We start from the raw sequence: 20,761 nt of genomic DNA on the forward strand, positions 1-20,761 counted from the left end.
CTGGAGACGCTGCTAGTCCTCTTCCATAACACAATTTAAAGAAAGAGGTCATCAAGGAAGCAGATGGCCGAGAAATACAGGTCCAGCCTTTATCTTCTTCCCCAAACATGCAAGCACCCATCTGTTACTGAAGAGAAAAGGGAAAGCCGTTGCAGTTGCTCTGGACAGACTAACTGCATGTTGGCCAAAAAGAGACTATTGGAGCCTGTCATGAAAGAAAAGGGAAGTTGCTGAATCTCTGGTAAGGCTCGCACAGCTGACGACATGGATCCAAGAGAAATGTCAGAATTGTTGGACAACGGCTGTAGAATCTCTCATCAAAGGGAGAACCTGAAGCTTGAGTGTGGCGTGTCTTCAGGTACATGTCGTGCCATGCCCCACAAGGAGATGGGAGGGGAAATAAAGGACACAAAAAAGAGAAAAAAAGGGAAGAGAACTTAATCCAGAGTAGGTATAACCATGGCTAGGAATAAACTGCAGGAAAAGGAGTGATTTACCCGAGTACTACCCCTAGCACTATTCAAAACATGGCATCAGCCCAGACAATTCCAAAAGCCGGAAAGTGTATGTGAGCTACTAAACAAAGATTCAGTAAAAGGGTGGAGAGAAGCATCTTTATGCTATTTCCCCTTTATTTAGTGACATCGTTGCACATATACATAAAAGCCACAACTTGCAATTTCTTGGAGTTGGAAGTTTAATCGAGTCCTTCAAACACACATTAAAAATACAAGTCTGTGCATGGTTGAATCATAGGGTTTCCCAGCGGGTTCCTTGAATTCACAGATTTCGACAGAAATTGAAAAGGATTTTAAATGACTTTTTCAGTCAAAGGTCTCTCTACAATTGGAAATTCCAATCTGGAGGACATCCATTAGCAACTTAGCATAGAGTGCCAAACGGAACTGTTGAAGCCTGTTCTGCAAGCATATGTCAATTTATATGTATTTCACTCCTGATATGCACAAATCCTGTATTCTTGAATGGAAACTCCTGGCCAACAATGTAACTTGAGGCTGTACCTGGATCCTTATGCTCTTATGCTCCATTTGTAAATGATGGAATTTATCTCAAACCTTTCTGGCTACCCTAATTTGATAGAATCACAGAATAGTAATAGTTGAGACATGAAGGGACCTCATCAGATTGTCTAGTTCAGGCCCCACTGTGCTCAAAGGTAGGTCAACTACAGCAGGTTGCTCAGGACCTTATCCAGTTGGGTTTCGAGGACCTCCAAGGCTGAAGACTCCAGAACCCCTCTGGGAAACCTGTTTCAGTGTTTTACCACCCTCACTGTAAAGAAGTTATTTCTTATATTTAAGTGGAATTTCCTGTCTTTCAATTTGTGCCCATTGCTACTTGTCCTTTCTGGGCAGCAGTGACAAGATGCTGGTTCTGTTGTCTCTTACTACCTCCCTTTTGGTATTTACACATGTTGATAAGATCTCCCGAGCCCTTCCTCCTCCATGCTAAACAATTCCAGCATGCTCAGCCTCTCCTTGTATGACACATGCTCCAATCTCTTAATTATCTTTGTGACTCTTCACTGAACTTGCTCCACTACGTGCATGTCTCTCTTGTGCTGGGGAGCCCAGAACTGGACACAGCACTCGGGGTGTGGTCTCACCAATGCCTCACTAGAGAGGAAGAATCACTTCCCTTGATCTGCTGGCAATGTCCAGGATGTCGTTGGCCTTCTTTGCTGTAAGCACACATTGCTGGCTCATGGTCAACTTTTTGTCCACTGGGAGCCCTGCGTCCTTTTCTGCAAAGCTGCTTTCCAGCCTTCCATGTGTACTAGTGCATGGGGTTAATCCTCACCCGCTGCAGGACTTGGCATTTCCCTTTGTTGAACTTCATGAGTTCATGAACAGGAGTTGGCCCATTTCTCCAGCCTGTCGAGGTCTCTCTGAATGGCAGCACATCCATCTGGTCTATCAACCACTCCTCTCAACTTCATATTGTCTGCAGACTTGCTGAGGGTGCACTCTGTCCCCACCATCCAGGTCCTTAATTAAGAGGTTAAACAGTACTGGCCCCAGTATCAACCCCCATGGTACTGCACTAGTGACTAGGCTCCAGCTGGACTTCGTGCCCAGCCCAACCCTTTGAGTCCAACAGTTCAGCCCGTTTTCAGTCCACCTCGCTGTTCATTTATCTAGCCTGTACTTCATTAGTTTGTCTGTGTGGATGTTGCGGGAGACAATGTTGAAAGTCTTGCTAAAGTCAAGATAAACAACATGCACTGCTCTCGCCTCATCGGCAAAGCCAGTTGTTTCATCACAGAAGGCTATCAGATTGGTCAGGCATGATTTCCCCCGCATATATCTATGCTGACAACTCCTAATCATCTTGTCCATGATATATTTGAAAATAGCTTCCATGAGGATTTGCTGTGTTACCCTCCCAGGGATTGAGGTGAGGCTGACAGGCTTGTAGTTCCCTGGATTCTCCTTCTGGAAGACAGGTGTGATATTTGCTTTCTTACAGTCCCCAGGAATCTCCTCTGATTGCCATGACCTTCCAGATAAAATTGAGAGCAGCCCTGCATGCATGGATGAGTCCCACCAAATCCTCCGGACTTGTGTATGCTCTATTTGTTTAAATGTTTCCTAACTCGATCCTCCTTGACTGAGCTTAAGTCTTCAGAGCTCCAGACTTTTCCACTGATCTCTATGGCCTGGGATCCCCAAAAGCAAATCTTACCAGTAAAAATCACAGCAAATAATTTAGTTCTGCAGTATAAATCATTCAGTTTTATTTAGCTGTAATATTTCTTGTATCTGTATTAGAAGTAGCAAATGAATACAGGCAGTGACTGAGGGTTGCCTCTTGAGCAACCTGCACCTGAACAGTATCTGTCTAAATCTATCTAAAACAGATACTACTACTACTACTGTTCTTACTGGTGATATTAAAAGATGAAAAACTGTTAGAAGTAGCTGAGGACATTTTCCTGCAGAATTATACTGTGATATTGGCAACATAAATCTAGTCTAGGGCAAGAAAGAAGAATGACAAATCTCTCACAAAACTGGAACAATATTTTAACAATCATAAAAAAACCAGACTCCTCCTTGTGAAAAGAATATGAGGAAAGCATTTTTTTCCAAACAAAAAGCATAACTTTTATACCTAAATACTGGAGATAATGCCAGAATGAAAGCAATCTTCTTCATGCCTTCGAGAACTGAATTTTGAAGTTTCTGATCAAATTCCTGTTATTGTATTGTTAAGGAAGTGGCCTTGTTCGCTGAACTGAAGCGATACTGGAAGAGCTTCCTGTTTAAAACAGCAGGGAGTGCAACCCCGAGAACATCAATCATACGGTTCACGATATTAACTCGACTGGAGCGTTGCAGGAACAAGGCTCTGTTCAGCTTCAAGGGTCCCCTGCAACGTTATATACTGCAGGATCCTGAAGTTAGTATTTCTTTACTGTGACACAATAACTCTGTAATAGAAACAGGTATAGTTAGGAAGAGATGGAACAACTTTACAGTGCCATGGAATCAGATCAGTGGTCTAGCATCCTCTCTCTCTCTCTAGCATCTTTCAAAAAAGGTGCAAAAAATCTGAGAAGTCAATTACATAATAACGCACATAAAAGTTTCTTGCACAGAACAGATAACAATTGCTTAGCTTAATAACTAGAAGTCCAAGGCTTAAAGATTTGTATCCCTTGTAATTTTAAACTATGTCTACCATTGCTGGTATTTTTTAAAACACCTTTAAAATGGCTTTTATTTTCTGGTAGTGATTTCTACAGAATAACTACGTATTTTTAGATTTGTTGTCTGTTCTACATTCTTTCATGGAATTTCACTTTAATATGGTACTTTTAGAAGAAAAACCGGAGCAGTTTAGCTGTTCATTGTTCTCTCCATTTTGCAATAATTGTACTTCACATTTAAACAAGACAAGGAAATATAGCCAGTGCTCCTATGAAATCTTTACTACTCACAATTCCTTATTAAAAGTAAATTTAATCATAATTTGTCAATAAAAATGTCAAAACTAAGAGCAGGATGAAACAAAACAAGCAGCAACATGTCAGACAGATTTGCTCTCTACAAGAAAGCTATGTGGACAAAATGTTATGAAATGGACTATTCCAATCTTTGTAACAGAGTATAGCAAGTTGATGTTATGAACAGTTTTTGTTATACGCAGACAAGTATCTTAATCTTCATGGAACTGATGAAGGTGCTACCAACTTAAAGCAAGAGAGGGAACACTACTTATTCATTCAGGCTGTTTAATCTTTCACGGCCCTAAATTTCCCCCCCAATGAAAGTACAGTTTAGAAGCATGTTAAATTTACTATCATCATAAATATCAATTTAAAAAATCATGGAGGACATAATAGCAAACTCTGCTCTTACATACAGGTTAGGGGGTCAAAAGAATGAAGCACTCTGTAAAACACAGCAGGATAAATATATCTAATGTGATGATAACTGAACTGACAAGAAAAAGATTTGAATTTATATATATAGATTAGTATACTCAATTTACTAAAATGCTTCTTCAGTTTCCTAGATAGGTTTTCTGAAAAAGAAATTTATATCCTAGAGTGTTTCGGGTTCACACACTGGAATTTTAGAGAGACTGCTGTTTGACTGAATGGTTGAAAAAACTCATGGCTTTACTTATGCAAATAACACCACTTATATAAATGGAACATATGTCTGAGCTTGTATATGACTTGAAGTAACTCTCAGAAACTTGAATATTAACATGCATCTTTGGCTACTGTTCCCAGAATGTTATTCATTAAAGCTTTGGGTGTGTTGTGGGGAGGACTACATTATTATGACCTGTATCTCACAAATTTGTGTTTGGACAAGGCTCACATGCTTGCAGAGGGACATTTAGCAGATGGGACATCAAGCTAAGATGCAAATAACAAAATTCAATCTCAATGAAGTATTTTTACGCTCAGTGGCTGACCAGTGTGAGGCTCTAGGTCCATTTCCTCTCAGGTCTCTAGATCTCTGAGTTGAGCAAAGCTTCCCCTATCCTGCTGCTCTGAAAAGCAAAGGCTTACCCACCAGAACAGACGGCAACAGTTTCTTGCTTCTTGTACACAGCAAGAGAAAGGCATTGGGGAAGCAGGTGGGTCCTGGAACAATTGCAGAAACACTCAGGCTCTGACTCAGTGACAAGTTCAATTGCACTGGGCTGCTCCAGGCTGTGGCTGACAGGTCTAACACCCCGAGTACCTACTTCCCATTCATTACCTGACACTCACCCCGATTCCGACACATACCACCAGTTTTGGCCACTAAACAGTCTGGCATGACTTACTGGCTGGCAAAGAGGAGGTACCTCAAGCTGTGCTGACTGATGCTGTTGGAGTCGGAAGTAGCAAGGGAGGAGTTTTAAGAGCAGGAGCCTCAAAACTGTGTGTGGACAAGGAGATAGTGGGAATGATGAGAGGGGTGGGAATGAAGTGTCGTACGACCAACCCTATCCTTCCTGGTGTTGATATGTGCAATTTTTATGAAGAACTTAAAATGAATGGCAGACAATAAAGCTGATAAGATGCATAGACACTGAAGACGTCTTATGACAAAAACTTACAAAATGTTCCAAAAATAGGAGGGTAATTTAAGCTCAGATGAATGCACAAGGACTAACCCCAGAAACCCCTCAAGGAAAAATTCCTACTTCTTACTGAATAGAAATACGATCAGGATTGAACATGATAATTCATACGAACAGGGATAACCATCCTAAACTAAGTAGCATTGACCATATGGACTGAGAAAGCTATTTAGGGCAAGCCAGTCCAGGGGACAGAAAAAGAAAATTCCACAGTCCTCCCTTTCTCTCCCTTAAGTTAACTGTGAACCTGAAGCAACTGAAAGGAAAACTTACTTGGTAAGCTTACAATAGCTTACAAAAATTGCATTTTTGTTATTTACTTTGCACCCCCTCCTACACTTCAACCTTTGCTCTTAGAATAAACTCACTTTACTCTGGAAGCTTATCTTGGCATTAAAAGCAACTCTCAAGCAACTCTGGGATGAATAAGGTATTATTATTTCAGAAACAATTAAACCAAATAAAGAAGGGTCTTAGTCCTATCTTGCTGCACTCACCTAGGGGAAGTGGGAGGAACCTTGGGAACTGAGCTCTCTTAAGTGGCAAGGATCACTCTGAGAACCTGTAACATCAGATATTGAGAAAAGCCAGGTCTCCCCTTTCAGCCAAGGAGACACAATACAAAGACAGCCCAGAAACCTGAGAAACTTGCTAAAAGCAGTTATTTCCATGCCCTGCTGTTACAGTATGACAGGAAATTAAACTAAATGATTTATTCACTGTATACTTATTCATATGCATTTAACATGAATGTGCTTTTTTATAGTTAAATCAATAAAATAGGTAGACTTGTCAGTTCTTTACTACTGTTTTATAGTAGTACGTTCCTTGCAAGGTTATCACCAGCCTCTCCCATACACCGTATTTCTCATAGTCTGGTAAATACCTAATTAAGCTCAAAACAACTGTTCTTAAATTCATAACTTAGCTTTGAAGTTCATTGCTTTTACTTCAGTTCTGAAAAAAGGGCTTCTATTCCCCAAACTTTTCAGTCATCAGAATGACAATACCCCAATTGCACGTGGCCCCCGTTATTACACTTTGAAATGCTGTACGCTGTCAGTTTGTACTGTTTCCCCATAAAGAATTTTAGAGTAGAACTTGCTTTGCAAAGGCAACTCACTCATTTATAAGAGTAACAAATTCTTGTTGAAGTCAGTTGGTTTGTCCTTGTCATGAAAGCAGGAAGTTCCTTTAGTGAGGAAACTATAATTTCTAAGATCTGTACCTGAGAGTTGATATTTACAGCTGAACAGGAAAGTGAACTTTCACTCATCCTTCTTCACAAGCTCTGCCCGATTTTGTTAACAGACTTAGTGCTATAATTGAAAAACAAAAAGGTGTGAGCTGAACGTGAGTCTATGTTTTCGAGACACCCCGATGCATTTCCCCATCACAGAATTTACAAAACTTAAGCACTTAGAGGAAAGTTGGTCCAAATCAGTTTTACGATAGAAACTGATTGCTGCCTTAAAAACAGAGAAGCTTGCTCACTCTTAGAGCAGCTCTAAGACCGAAAAAAAAGAACAAGTCAAAAATCTAAAGCCAAAGTGTTCTGCTAAAAGAGCCAAAGGGAGATTTTAGCTATCCTTGTAGCTAGACTGTAGAAAGTCTAGCTTCCTAATAAGTAGAGAGCCAAACAAATGTTATTTGAGCTAGCAATCAACAGTATCGTCATGAAGAATTCCTACTAATATTAACAGGAATCACACTGGGCACTAAATCACTAATATAGCAAACTGGCTAATTAAAGATTGTATTAGTTCAGAAAACAGCTGATGCATGTGAGGCTTATTGTGCTGTACAGAATATTTGAAGGGATGGCAAAAGACTGCTTTGGAGAAAGGGTGAGACAAAGATACAAACAAATGCCAAAATTTCAATAGTAGATTTTTTATGAACAGTAATTCAGTTTGACTGGTATCAGCTTTTGTAGAAATATTCTTCTCTTCAGAATGAAGTCTCAAGTATTTTAGGCTAAGGAAAGCCAGATAGGTAAGGCTAAAATAAGACTTTACTGTGGAAAAGTGATTGCCTCTCTATAGCTAATACTGAAACCCATTTTCCTTTTCATCTATTTTGCTAAAAGGAGTTTCAGTAATTGTTTCTATTTTCTGATTGTGAATGTGTTCCCAGAACGACCTTATCAAACAAATAGAAGAACAAGAACGGTACACAATGGTGCATCTAGTAACTCTGTCCCATTGTCCCTTCCTGTCCTCTGCCACAGCTCTTCTCTTTTTATTCTTTATTGTATAATGTCATATGAGAAGGCCGGTATTGTAAACATCTGAATATCTTAAATTGCCATTCAACTAAAAAAAGCTTACAGGAAACCTCTAGTGTTTGTTACATCAATATCACATCATTCTGACAGATTAAGTAATCTCTGTAGGGCTGAGAGATGCCTTTGTGATTATTTTTATACCTAAGAACTATGAGCACTTATGGGACCATAAAAACTTAATCACAGAACATCAGAAGAAGTTCATGCTATGCCAAGCCACTCTCCAGGGATTATTTAAATCAACACATCCTCCTGCATTTTGACTGACAGCCTCTGGTGGAATTTCCTTGTGGAAGTACCGCTTCTTGTTCACTTATGTGCAAATCTTCAAAACACTAGCAAAGTAAGTAATGTTTATTGAAAACTGGCTGACTTAACGTGAACTTTTACAGATCCACTACTCTGGGTACATTAGCTTCTTTGTATCACTCGCCAGCCTTCTTTTTCATAGCATCATTTAACTTTGAGGACTAATTGCACTGTTACTGTGTCAATGGGATGCCGAACACTACCTGTCACCAGCCAATGCTTCATCTTCCCACACCATGCAACATCGCATTCTCACACAGGCAGGAAGTTCTCTGAAAACATATGTAATGAAATCTTCTTTCAAAAAAAAAAAAAAGGAAAAGCAGATCACCTAGTTTTACTGCAGTGCCCGTGAAAGCCCTTACCATACATTTTACGTTTTCTCTGGCAGAAATTGCTTATTTTCCTGTTACTTTTTTCTCAACCAACATTTGTATGCTTCACTTTTAATCGCAAACATAGATTTTAAGCTCTGTGGGGCAGGACCCCTTTTGTTCTTTCATGTAACCAATCTCCCCTGTCACTACAAAGGGACTATTACTTTGTGACTATTTTCAAGATGTAATTCTCTGATGTTGTCTTCCCCAATGCACACCTTCCTAAATAAGAGCGCAAAAACATCTTCCATTTCTCCAGTGGAAACTTGTGAAAGATGTAATTATGTAACTTAATGCCATAGCTGCAAACTATTTATAATGCTACTGTGATTTATAGTATAGAAAAATGTATCTTTCAAATATGAACTCCTAAGATCCTAGAAGTCATGTGGGGAAACATATTTTTGTATTTTCTGAGCACTGCATGAACATATACATTGAAAAAAGAATAAAAATTACCAGAAAATCAAGGGCTGTGTTTTAAAACCAACTGACATTTATGCTGTGATATCATGAGCTTGTTCACAGGCATTTTGTTAATTGAGAGTAAGGAGTTCATCCAGTAGGTCAATTATTTGCTGCGAATATTTCATGAAAGTCTCAGTAACGCCACCTCCCTGGATTTATATAGATGCACGAGAATCATTTCTTGTGACTAGCCTATGATTCAGAATTAGCTATCAGCCTTTTCTAAAGCAGCTCTTTTGTGGCTTCATTTGAGAATGTTTTGGTTAAGATTTCCAAAGATTTGTGCGTAGGTATATGTCTCCTTACTACAAGAAAATCAGATAAAATGAGCTTAGTCTTTCTATACATACATACATATGTATAGTGTAATGCAGACTGTACTGAGCCTAGTGGCACTGCACTCCTATGAAGTTACTCACATGTACATATAATTTGCAGGTTTAGATTTAAGGGACTGATTCAGAATTAATTGGGAAAAGGGTGCTTTTATTTTTCCCCTTTCTGAAAGCAGTTCTCTTCGCTTTACTGCAAAAACATCATGCTATTGCTTCTGAAGCTGCAGATGCTACCACAATTGTAATTGCCTGTCATGGAGTGAAGAAATCTAATTAAAACCACTTACTTGTACCTATTAACCAGTCTCTTTAAATGCAGACAAAAGACCTTTACCACAAGCTAAAACATAAGTACAGTGTGTGGTCTGCAATTCAGTAAAAGAAACAACGGATTTTCAGATAATTCCACTTACATCAATTTTCCTGCTACTACCAATTAGCATTAACTGTGAACTTAAATGGCTATGTAAATCACTATACCTAGCCGCTACTCCAGACACGGTTCAGACTCTTAGCACGACATTGGACAAGGCATTTCATCTTTCACATACTTGAAATGGTGACATTTTTGTGTCGAGGGTAAATTACTGATCGCAGCACGGTTTAGAGGTATAATGTACAATAATTATAGAAAATGTTTAATACAGTGCAAGGAATAACCTGCAGTCTTCTCTCAAGAGACCCAGGATTCTTGAGCAGTTTTATAGATAAGAGCAGTGTATTCCTTTGGAGGCTCCTTCACCACATCATTTAGAACCATTAGGGTTACAGTTATGTCATAAGAAAAAACTCGACACTAACACAACAGAAAGCTCCAATGTAAAAGAGGCAGGCAGGGCACTAAACCAGAATGATTTAATAAATAGCCTACTGCACAACCTCATCTGGTAGAGTTTGCTGCACTTCCTAACGTGAAGTCTTCACTCAAGACTTCACTCTTTGTTTCACATTGGATAGTGTTGACTGGGCAGGTGGAAGAGCTGTGCTGCGTACCAATTTATTACCATCAGCATCACCATGTCACTTCTTGCTTTCTTTAAGGAAACTGCACTGCTAGGCTGAACCTACTGAAAAAGTACTCACGCTTGTACCATTTCAGGTTTCTGTATGTAAGAAACAGGCCATTAATAAACTAAAAGCTGTGGTTTATAGCCATGATGGACAGACCTCCTTAAGCCAATGGGTGGTTGTAAGAACAGGGTTTTTTACCCATCTTTTGCGACTTCTTCAGGGTGCCAGGCCACCCTCACGCCCTGTGTGTATCCACCTCTCATCCACCGTTGCGTACGCAGCTCCTGAGCACTGAGCTGCCTCTGTGTCCGTTCTGGCGAAGGGGAGATGGTTAGGAGCAGACGGGGGCTGATCTCTTCCGTTACCTCAACACACGCCTGCGCCACATGGTTTTGCGCTACCCTCAGCGACAGATACCTCCACAGCTTGCCACCTGGGCCGACCACCGCCCGACACCGACCCCGCCAGCGCTGCCAGCACCTCGCTTCCTCGGGGAGCTCCCCTGTCAGGCTGTCCCTGCTTCCCCACCCCGCGCAGGAAGATGCCATTCCCCCTCAGGTGCCTCCACCCGTCCCCCCCCCCGCGCCCTCGGCGAGGTCGCGCACACCTCGGCGCAGGTCAGAGCTCCGTACGACGCGGAGAGCCGAGGCACGGCCGGGCCCCTGCCCCGCGCAGTCCCGCAGCGCCGCCGGGCACAGGGTGAGGCCGCGCCGGGCCCTGCGCGGTACCTGCGCGCCGCGCGCAGCTTCTGCCCGCCCTCAGCACGGAGCGGCCGCCGCCGGGCCCCCTCCTTCCTCCTTCCTCCTTTCCCCTTTTGCCCCCGTCCGCCCCCGTCCCGTGATTTACCTCACCGTCCCCCGCCCGCCCGGGCACCATCTTCCCCCTCCCGCCCCCCGCGCCGGGCCGCGGACGCTGGCGGCCGCCTGAGGGGAGCCGCCTCGTCCCGCCTACCCCGCCGAGGGGCGGGGATTGGGCGAGCCCGCCTGTCACTCCGCGGCGGCGCCGCGCGCGGGTTGGCCGCTAGCGCTGTCAGTCAACGGCGGGGCCGCGCCGGCCCCTTGTTGTCACGGCGCCGTGCAGGGCTGAGGCTCTTCGCGCCGCCGCCGTTGTTGCCGCCGCCGCCGCGGGAGCCCGGGAGGGGAGCGGTTCCGCCGGCCTCGTCGCCCGCTCTCCCGGCGCGGGAGGAGGCGCCCTCGCCATGGCCACCAGCACCACGGGCTCCACGCTGCTACAGCCCCTCAGCAACGCCGTGCGGCTGCCCGTCGACCAGGTGAGGATGGGGAGGCGCCTGCCCCGCCGCTGCCTCCCGAAGGCTCGCCGGGGAGGGGTGGCGCCGCGCCGGGCGAGCGCCCCCGCTCCGCTCCGCGCCGTCCCGCCCCATCCCCCCGCGGCCCCTCCATCCTCCCCGCCTCCGCCGGGCGGGGGGCCGAGGGGAGGGCCGGCAGCGCCCGGCGGGGCGGCGGCGGTTCCCCTCACGTACCCGCGGGCGAGGGGAGAGTGGGGCGCGGAGGCGGCCCGCGGGGGCACGCTGGGGCGGGGAGCTCCGGCCGCGCTCCGCGTGCAGGTGCGTTCGCGGCGCCGCCGCCCGCCCCGCGCCCGCCGGTCCGGCGGCGCGGCCGCATCCCGGGCACGGCCCGCCTCGCCCCGCCGGTGCGCGTCTTCGGGCGTGCCGGGGTCGGGCCGCGGGGGCTGCGATCGCGGCCGGGCTGCCGCGTCGCCGGGCTGGCCAACTTGTTGGCATCCCCCTTTGGCCAGATGTGGCTCCGCAGCTGGGAGCGGGGCCGGTATCGGCTCAGCAATGCAAAGGTTGGGTAATAATTGCAGACGCGAAGCGGTGTGCCGTGCCTAGGCGTGTCTGCCAGTGATTTTTAAATGCGGCTTTAAATAATAATGTGTGCTGCGCATAATGCCGTTGGGAATGCATATGTACTTTGTAGGCAGAGCGTTTCTGTGGTGTCTTTTGTCTGAGCGATATAAAAATTCCTCAAGGTTGTTAATCCTGTCGTCTGCACAAAACATCAGAAGATTACAAAATAAGGTTGGGAAACTGAAGTTTGCAGAGTTTAATGACTGAAGTTGTACAGAATGTTTGTTTATTGGGGAAGTGGTCTAGACCTCCTAAATCTACAGAATATTTAAGCTTATGAATACATAAGTAAAGTAACCTTAAGTAACTCCTCCTATAAATTTTGAGCACAAGGAAATTTCATGTGAGCAATTCTTATTAAAAAAAGCAACTACTCCATTAATGTGTGAATGAATTAAACACATCAAGGAAAACAGTCTGTGCTCGTGTAGAGGGAGATTTTGATGGTTTGGTTTTACAAAATACACCTACTAAGTGAGAAAAGTAACTGGAAACGAAATACAGAGGAAGGAGCATGTCTAGTGAGAGAGTTTTGGAAGTAACTGAACTACACGCTCTTTCTCTTTTTTTCTTCCCCCTGCCCCCCAGCCATTTGTTTGAATGGAGGTGAAAGAACCTTAGGGTAAGGATACACATGAAAAAGTATCTTCTATAAAACTGAGAAAAGCGGGTGGGTTTAAATTAAGCTTGCTGTGATGGAATAGATAGTGCGCACAACTTGGAATGATACCTGCATCCGGGATCAATGGCACCACAATGCCTCATACTGTAAGCTGCTCTTGGCAGGTGCCGTGTATTTATTTCCATAAAGTGTGTAGCTTCTACAGGGTACTGTAAAACAAATAAGAGATGACCATCTTTTTATGGCACGGTGCTGGCATAATTATCTATTCATGATAGTAGTTATAAATTTAATTGCTTCATGATGTAGTGCAGCTTCTACCGAATTTATTTTAGATGTTGCGGCTTATGGCATTTTGATGATAATAGTTACTTTTTAGATGACCTTTAAAGGTCCCTTCCAACCCAAACTATTCTATGATTCTATGATCAAAGCCTGGAAAACTTCCCTGTATCGAATGTTTTGCAACAGATGCTCCTGTAAAGCCAAGATGTTTTTGTAAAATACTGTTTGAGCTCTGTTGAAGCTTTTGGGGTTAATCACAATGGAGGGTGGCTAAACACATGGTTTAAAAGATTTGTTATAAGCAGTTGAAAATCATACATACTTTGGTTTTAGATATCAGTGGACCGTATAGAATATAGGTCCAGTTGTGTATGAAGAGCACTGATTGTAATTCTTCAATTCATACTCCAGTCATAAAATTATGCTGCACTGAGGAGAATACATCTATAACTGATTTAAAAAAAAAAAAAGGCAAAGTTAGATTTTTGTAACCTCTCAGCTTAAGAGTCTCTCTTGATAGTAAGTTTGTAATACAGAAAGAATGTGAAATGTGTTCAGTGTAATCAAATCAAAGGTAGTAAAGGAGAGAATGAGGGCAGAGAAGAAAAAGGAAGTGCTGATACTCTTTGGTGTGTGTGCTCAAAGATTATGCCTGACATTCAGTGATACTATACGCATACTAGGTATGAAAATGTAGCAGTGCTTTAAAAAAAAAAAAAAAGGTTTTCTGATTAGTAGGTTGTTTCTACTACTTGATTGAAATCTGTACTGTGACCACAGTCATACCACTACAGCAGGTGCTTGAAATGGGCACTCCAGAATAATACCGGCGCTCGGAACTGATGGAGATGAATGGATTTTGTTTCTCCACTTCTATGTTTCAGTTTTGACCACAAGTAGATACTAATCTTTATATCCAAAATGTTGTGGTTGTGATTTAATGTTTAAGCCATTACTGTCTAATTATCCTGCTATAAAGTTTTAGTGAAGGCAAAGGCATATACCTCTGCGAGGACAAATCCAGGTAGCGTGTGTCAATGTTACTCTACTGTCTGGGTGCTCAAACAAATGGATGGAAGAACCTTGCCTGTTTTGCAATGAATGGAAGTAGAAATTTCAGTTAAAGGTGAAGCTGCTATCTCTAAGATTGAACTAATCAGATCCACATCTGTGTGTGGATTGAGTGCAAGAAGTTGATTATTTTTTGACTTAATGCTTGGTAGAACTAGAGGCAGATTTATTTGAGAATGGTGTTGGTTATGTGCTAGTTGGAGATCAGTGTAAAAGATGGAGGATGACAGCTCCTCCAGAGCCATTTGACATGCATGTAAGAAGAACGCTCTCCTCTATGTGCCCAACTGTGTTACAGGAGAAAAGCTTTGTTGCTTTAACAGATTGCTGTTCCTAGACCTTTCTTCTTCGTACTAGAGTACTAGTTAGCTATAGGAATGGAGAAGAACTTGTTTTCTGCTTCTGTGTATATCCCCCAACAAGGTATTATGTGATAACTTGTCGCTATGTTAACCCTTCCTTTGGCTCTTATTTTGTCTGGCACCAAGTTAACTGAAATGGCTACTTGGAAAAGCTAATGTGTATTTGACAGGCTTCTTGTTCCAATTTTTCTATTGTTATTTTCAGTTGTTTGGTGCAAGGGAAGATGCTTGGTGTGAACAAGAACCTACGATGATCTCTGTAGATTTGGGAAGGCAAACTTGCACACCTTTCTTTTGTATTTTGTTATAGAGGGGGGAAAAAAAAATTCCCTCCTTGGGGGTGAAAAGCCTTATAAGAACTATATCTCTTCACTTCTTGCCGGACTTAAGTTTGCTACTCAGCAAAGGAAGCATCCTGCTGACAACTGTGTCACCTTGCGTCCTTAATGAATGAGTGAATGGATGTTAATGTACCACAGTACTCCTTCTGTCTTGTTAGGGGAGAGAGGGAATAAAAGTAGTTATGTCCTTCCTGCCCCTGACAGCTAAAGAGAAGTATGGGATGGATTATCATAAAAACGGCTGCTAGAGAATCATGTGTGACGTAATGCATCGACGTTGCAACTTGAATGGTTTTATTATAGTTACATCTCTCACCTAGCCTTCTGTTTTTCCTGTCTGTACTCACGTCATATTTGTGTCTCTGCTGCTTGCTTCTTTCTCGGAGGTGAAGCCTGACAAATAGCACGTTGGACCTTGGTTCATTTCTAGTTCTTGCACTATCTTGCTGATTGTCTATTGACAAATGACTTCTCTTGATGACTTGTCAGCTTACCTGTCATTAAATTGGAGATATTTAAATTTGCTGTGAGATGAGAATGGTTCTAGGAGAGCAAAGCTTTCTTCTTGGCTTTAGGTCTCTGTGGGGTATGGTGAGGTCAGAGGATAATCTTTGCTTTCACTGCTTCCACCAGAGGGAGCAAAATTTTTTTATCTGAAAATGCGCAAAAATTATATGGGTTATTACTGCCCTTCATTTGCCATAGAAACAGATAACCATAATAGAGGAATAGCTGAGCAGGGGAGACAGGAGATTGACTACGAGAGTATGGGAGCGTCAACTTTTTGCATGGGTTGTCTAAGAGGTTGATCTTGAGATCCTGAAATATGGTCTGAACAACTGGATCAACTAAGCTGACTTCAGTGATTATCTTCTAAATAAGAAGAGAAAGAGTATGGCTCCAACTGCTAACAGTATAGCTATGTGAAGATGTATGGACTGAATAAAATGTCATGCTTGTGATTATACTTAAAATCCAGGATGTAAAGATAAGCAGTGTTTTTTCAACACAGGTACCAAAAATTCCTTGCTATTTCCACACTTTTCTTGTTTTTTTTCCACAGTCTAATTTTAGCTTTCATTTGGATAAATTTGCTCATTTGTGTAGAATAAATACAATTTTCTGCACGAGTGCCATCAGCCTTCGAAGACTCTAAACCTACCTTTTTTTTTAAATAAGAATAGGCATAAAAATCCAAGTCCTCCTAAATGTGAACTGTATAAACCGTGTGAACTTCCTTAATTTAGTGATCACATTCCAGTCATCTGCACGTACATCTTTGCATAACTTTCAGAATATGCTTCCTTGTGCAGAGGGTTACCTGAGTTGCTTTCAACATGCCCTTAATGCGCTCAGTTCCACATAAAAGCAATGGTCATTGATGTATGTTGAGCCTTTGTGTTTCACCTTGTTGCCTTCAAGGAGAGTGGGCAGGATTTTTTTCCCCTCATATATGTGTATGAAATGTTTATTTCTTACATGCGTGTGATTGGCAAGATGTATCTGCAAATTTTTTTACTTTATTTTGATGCTTTGGAGATGAGCCACAGCTGGAGTTTAGGTAAAAGACCAGGCTTGGAGGTGGCATAGGGAATCATTTTGCTGAGAAGCAGTATGCACCTGATCTGCCTGCAGGGAACATCTGGATGAGTCTACTAGTTAGCTTTCTGTTCTTTCACAAAACTTTGGGCATTACTGATGCCTTTGCCTCCCTTGTTTTCTGCCAAAGCAACCTAACGTAGCCTCTTGAGGACTGAAATGTTTTAGTCTGATAAACTTTTTGTCTAAACATGGGGTGGAAACCAAAAAGTTTGTCCTGTATAGCTGTCCAGAGTTTAGATGGCCTAATACTTGTCTTAACCATTATAAAACTATAAGAAAGAATAAAGTGAAGAGTGTCCCAAGTTTTATTCACCATTGATTCTTAGATTCTTGTGTGCAGCTGTGAAATACAGAGCAGCACATTATTGATTTTTCTGATGTGACCCAGGAAACTTATGAGTAATGGGGTAAAAGTAGCATTCATGGGTGTGTGAAATCCAAACACTGAAGGTAAGGGAGTGGTAGGATAAGAAAATTGTGCCCCTACTTTGCCCTGTACTTTCCTTATCTGCTGCTAGCAGCAGTCAGAAGAACGAAGGGTGGATAGCAAAGCATGATCTCCCGTGACTATAGATGGAGACTGTAGTGGGTGAAAAGAAGGTGGAAAAAAAAGTCCTGCTCTCCATTCTGCATGTGCTGTTCTCAGTGATTGGATGTTCTGAATTGTTTGGATTCGCTAGCAAAGTCCAGGGATAGTGTTTTTACTGGTTTCTTAACTTCCCTTTGAACTAGTGGAAGGGAGGGAATATATCATCAGAAAGGTCTTAGTCTCTTTGCAGTGACACCTTTCCCAGATTTTAGTATTACTGTTTAGGTGTTGACTTAACTCTCCAGGTATTGTTGGTTGAAATTACTCTGTAATGAAAAATGTGTAAAGAAGGGTGAAACTGTTGGGATAAGAGAAAAAATTGGCAAAAGAACACGACTATCTTGAAGGAAGGAGTGGAAGCTGCAACGAACAGAATTGGAAAAGAAAGCAGATACTGGTTACAGTGTTGGAAAAGATGAACCATCTATTAAGTGACAGAAAGATTTAGTGCAAGAAGAATACCTCTATTTAATTCAGGTTCATGAACATTGTTGTGAGGACACAAAATACAGAACTACTTTAATTCTTCAATTTTTAGGGAGGCACCACTGGATTTTCATTCTGATACTCTGACTCACTTTCATACTGGGTATGTTTTCTCCAGGTTTTTGTGAAGCAGTAGAAAAACTCAAATATAATTACAGCCCAAGGTTTCTGCAGTAAACATCTAAAATAAACAGTCTTTACCTGAAGAGCCTATAGTCACCTGCTTTGTTCTGTCAAATTGTTTTTCCCATTCTTAGGCAATTCATTTAGGTGGTAAAAGCGTGAACACTTACTGACCTGTGTTTATCACAGTACAAGCCATTTCTGAATTCAAAATGCAGTTCAGAAATTGCTACAAAAATACTGCAGTCCTGGGATGTTGAAAAGAAATACTGAAGTGCCCAAAGAACAGGCTAATAAAGGAAAAACAGTAAGGCATAAGGAAGATCTCAAGAGTCATGTATTTACTGAGTACATGGTTACCACTGTGTTGCTTTCTGTTTGTTTTTGAAGTGTTACTGTTGTAAATCTGTTGTACCACAGCTATGTAGCTCTTTTCCCTCTGTGGGCTTTCTTGGGTACAGTGCTGACTTAAAACAAGAGTTCTGAAAACCGATAAAACTGAAATAAATGATTCATTTTTATAATTCATTAGTCTTGACATTTGTTGACTTTTAACTCCTGTTTACCTGTTCCTTTGTTGACCTAATGAAGCACTGTGATACATCTTTTGCAGCCTTGATTACGGCATGTCGTCTTCATATTTATTGTTTTGACTAATGCGCACTTTTCAGAGTACCAGTTGCCCATTTTTTTTTCTTGTTTTCCAAGCCTTTGAAGAGGGCTCTAGACTGGGGTTTTATTTGCTCCCAGAAGGTGAGAAAAACGACGCATACCCAGGTGAAAACCTGTTTACTTAATGTGTGCATCTTTACAGTATTTATTTTACAAAGAATGTTGATGGAGTTCTTCAGTATGGATATTTCATTTTCCTTTTCTTTGGAAAGTACTTTAAATTCAACATTAGTTATCATTATTAGTCTTTTAGTACTCGTTCAACTGAACAGAGCTGTTTGGTAATTTCAATTTGTCTGCAAATTTAGATAAATGCTAGTTATGCCTGCATGTTTTAAGTGATGTTTTTGGCAGCTAAGCCATCTTTTGCAAAGGAAAACATCCATAGCTCTGCCTTTTATTCTGGAATAATATACCCAAAGGTGAAGAAGCTATTTTGTTTTGCTGTAATGGTGTAATTTGCTGTAGTTGGGATTTTGGTGTTTCCTTTTACTTCTAGTTAAAGTGGCCTAAGCTGAAAAAGGTACTCCTATTCTGAAACATGGCTTGTGAGCACGCTGGTTGTATAACTACAGTGGTATATTCTAAATTGGTAATGCTGCCTGTACAGATCATTCTTAATCTTTCTGACCTGCCTTCTGGCTGAGCAATGCTCTTGATTCTACTGCTTCATGTCAATCATTCATATACATATATACCTATTAAAAAATACAAAATAATTCAGCAAAGACTAAGCATGTCACTCAAAGTGGACTGACAGTCCAGAGTATAATGAATGGGGTTTTATTCTTCACGGTGGAAAAGCTAGAAAGAAGTTGAGGCCACCATGAATCTGCAGGAATTTATCAGAAGCCCAGTGATGGCGACCAGATCTGTAGAAGGCCTAGCCTTAGAATTTGTTAACAAATGATTGTCTGTAATGGGATTGAATGTTAAGAAGTTAGATATAATATTTTTAATATGGAAGCATAATTCGAAATGTTACTAAAATATTCTAAAAGAAAACAGAATTAATTTGAAAAGCTGTAAGAGCTCAAAGTAGTGTCCATTACTTCTGCAGGTTGCTGGGTACTGCAAATGTTTAGAGGGCTGTTGTGGTGCTTGGAGACTTTGTAAGTGGCTGATTTCACGCAGGTGATTCGTGAATTGGGAAGAGCAGGAGGATGATAGACATGGAGGAGTAGAGACTGTCTGAGTTGAACAGTAGTTCATTCAATGGGGAGCAGGGTGAACTTCTCTTTCTTTTCTTTTTTTTTTTTTTCCCCCATGGAGAGAAGTTGACTGTTTTAAAGATGGGGAACATTCTTTTTACTTGCTAATTAAATTGACTGCTGCCGTTACTGGATTTCTGCAGGCTATATGGACAAGAGAGTGTTACTTTCTATGTTTTGTTGCTTATTTTAAGATGGATTTCAGTTTCTCACATATCAGCAGAATATAATAGTGCTGAGGTAGATCTTAATGGAGAAAGTATCTGTTTCTGGTTGCATTTGAGAAGGATACCTCCATAGATGTTAGTTATTTTGCTTTATTTTTAAATGGCTAGGAAAGTGGGTAACTTGTAAAGGTTTTACAAAATTTCAGGCACTGTAGTGGTTCTCTGTACATTAAAATAAAAACTTGTCACTCAAATATGCCTTTGAATGTCTTGTATACTGCTGATACTCATGTGATGAAGAGTAGAGATTTTGAGGTTAATTACTATGTGCATGTGCACCACCCGTGTGTGATAAAAAGCCACACTTCTGAAAACTCCATAGCTGAGTTAGTCTTTGGAACTGTGTTTTGCCAACATAATGCCAGGCTGTTGTGTTTTGATGTTGTAAACCCTTTTTCCCTGATAGTCTGAGTTCTGCAACCCTTAACCAGCCAAACCAGTTTTTGCTCAACAGAAGCAAGTGTTTTAGATCATTATTGTTTCTGAGGAGAGAAGAAAACAAAACAAAACACACAAACAAAAACCCCAAGCCAGCATTCTTAGTCCAATTTCACCTTTGAACCAAACTTGCTTCCTCGATTTTGGCTATTCCTGTGAATATATAGCTGTTACGTGTGACCGCTCAGTATCTATAATGCTGAATCCTTAAGAGCTGATCAGAGAGAACAACTTTCAGCTGACATCTTCCTATCCTTAATGAATTAGTTTTGGTTGTTTTCACTATAAAATGTGTACATTGATGTTTCATTTTACATCTTCAGTCATACAGTTTTTCTTAGAGTAATTCTGAGTAATGCTTTAGTAAGCCCTGTTTGGAAAAGCTTATTGGATTTGATGCTCATTTCTTGCACAAACCAGATTACTAGGGCCTAAGTCATGTTCTTCATGATGTTCTTCACTCTCTCC

At 41.7% G+C, this 20,761-nt stretch overlaps 1 protein-coding gene and 1 long non-coding RNA gene across 6 annotated transcripts in view; one reads left to right on the forward strand and one right to left on the reverse strand.

Moving 5' to 3' along the window:
* Positions 1-679: 679 nt before the first annotated feature.
* On the reverse strand, positions 680-10,843 carry LOC143157797 (uncharacterized). 4 transcript variants are annotated; one of them, XR_012994850.1, is made up of 5 exons: positions 10,596-10,843; positions 8,410-8,478; positions 6,839-6,929; positions 6,108-6,172; positions 680-3,454 (listed from the first exon to the last, which is right to left on the reverse strand). It is a non-coding gene; the product is annotated as an uncharacterized LOC143157797 (long non-coding RNA). The 4 variants fall into 4 exon arrangements; XR_012994852.1 differs by having other exon boundaries at positions 6,734-6,929; XR_012994853.1 differs by lacking the exon at positions 8,410-8,478.
* A 678-nt stretch (positions 10,844-11,521) lies between these two features.
* Positions 11,522-20,761, forward strand: part of MBOAT2 (membrane bound glycerophospholipid O-acyltransferase 2) — a 95,797-nt gene continuing 86,557 nt past the window's right edge. The window contains exon 1 of one of the 2 annotated variants that reach the window (XM_076332814.1): positions 11,522-11,667. In XM_076332814.1, the coding sequence (XP_076188929.1) occupies positions 11,596-11,667 (72 nt within the window). In that variant the 5' untranslated portion in view covers positions 11,522-11,595. The remainder of the gene's footprint in view (positions 11,668-20,761) is intronic. The other variant, XM_076332816.1, reaches the window with a different exon arrangement.

The sequence above is a fragment of the Aptenodytes patagonicus genome, chromosome 3, assembly GCF_965638725.1.
Source record: "Aptenodytes patagonicus chromosome 3, bAptPat1.pri.cur, whole genome shotgun sequence".
In the NCBI taxonomy this organism is placed as follows: Eukaryota; Metazoa; Chordata; class Aves; order Sphenisciformes; family Spheniscidae; genus Aptenodytes; species Aptenodytes patagonicus.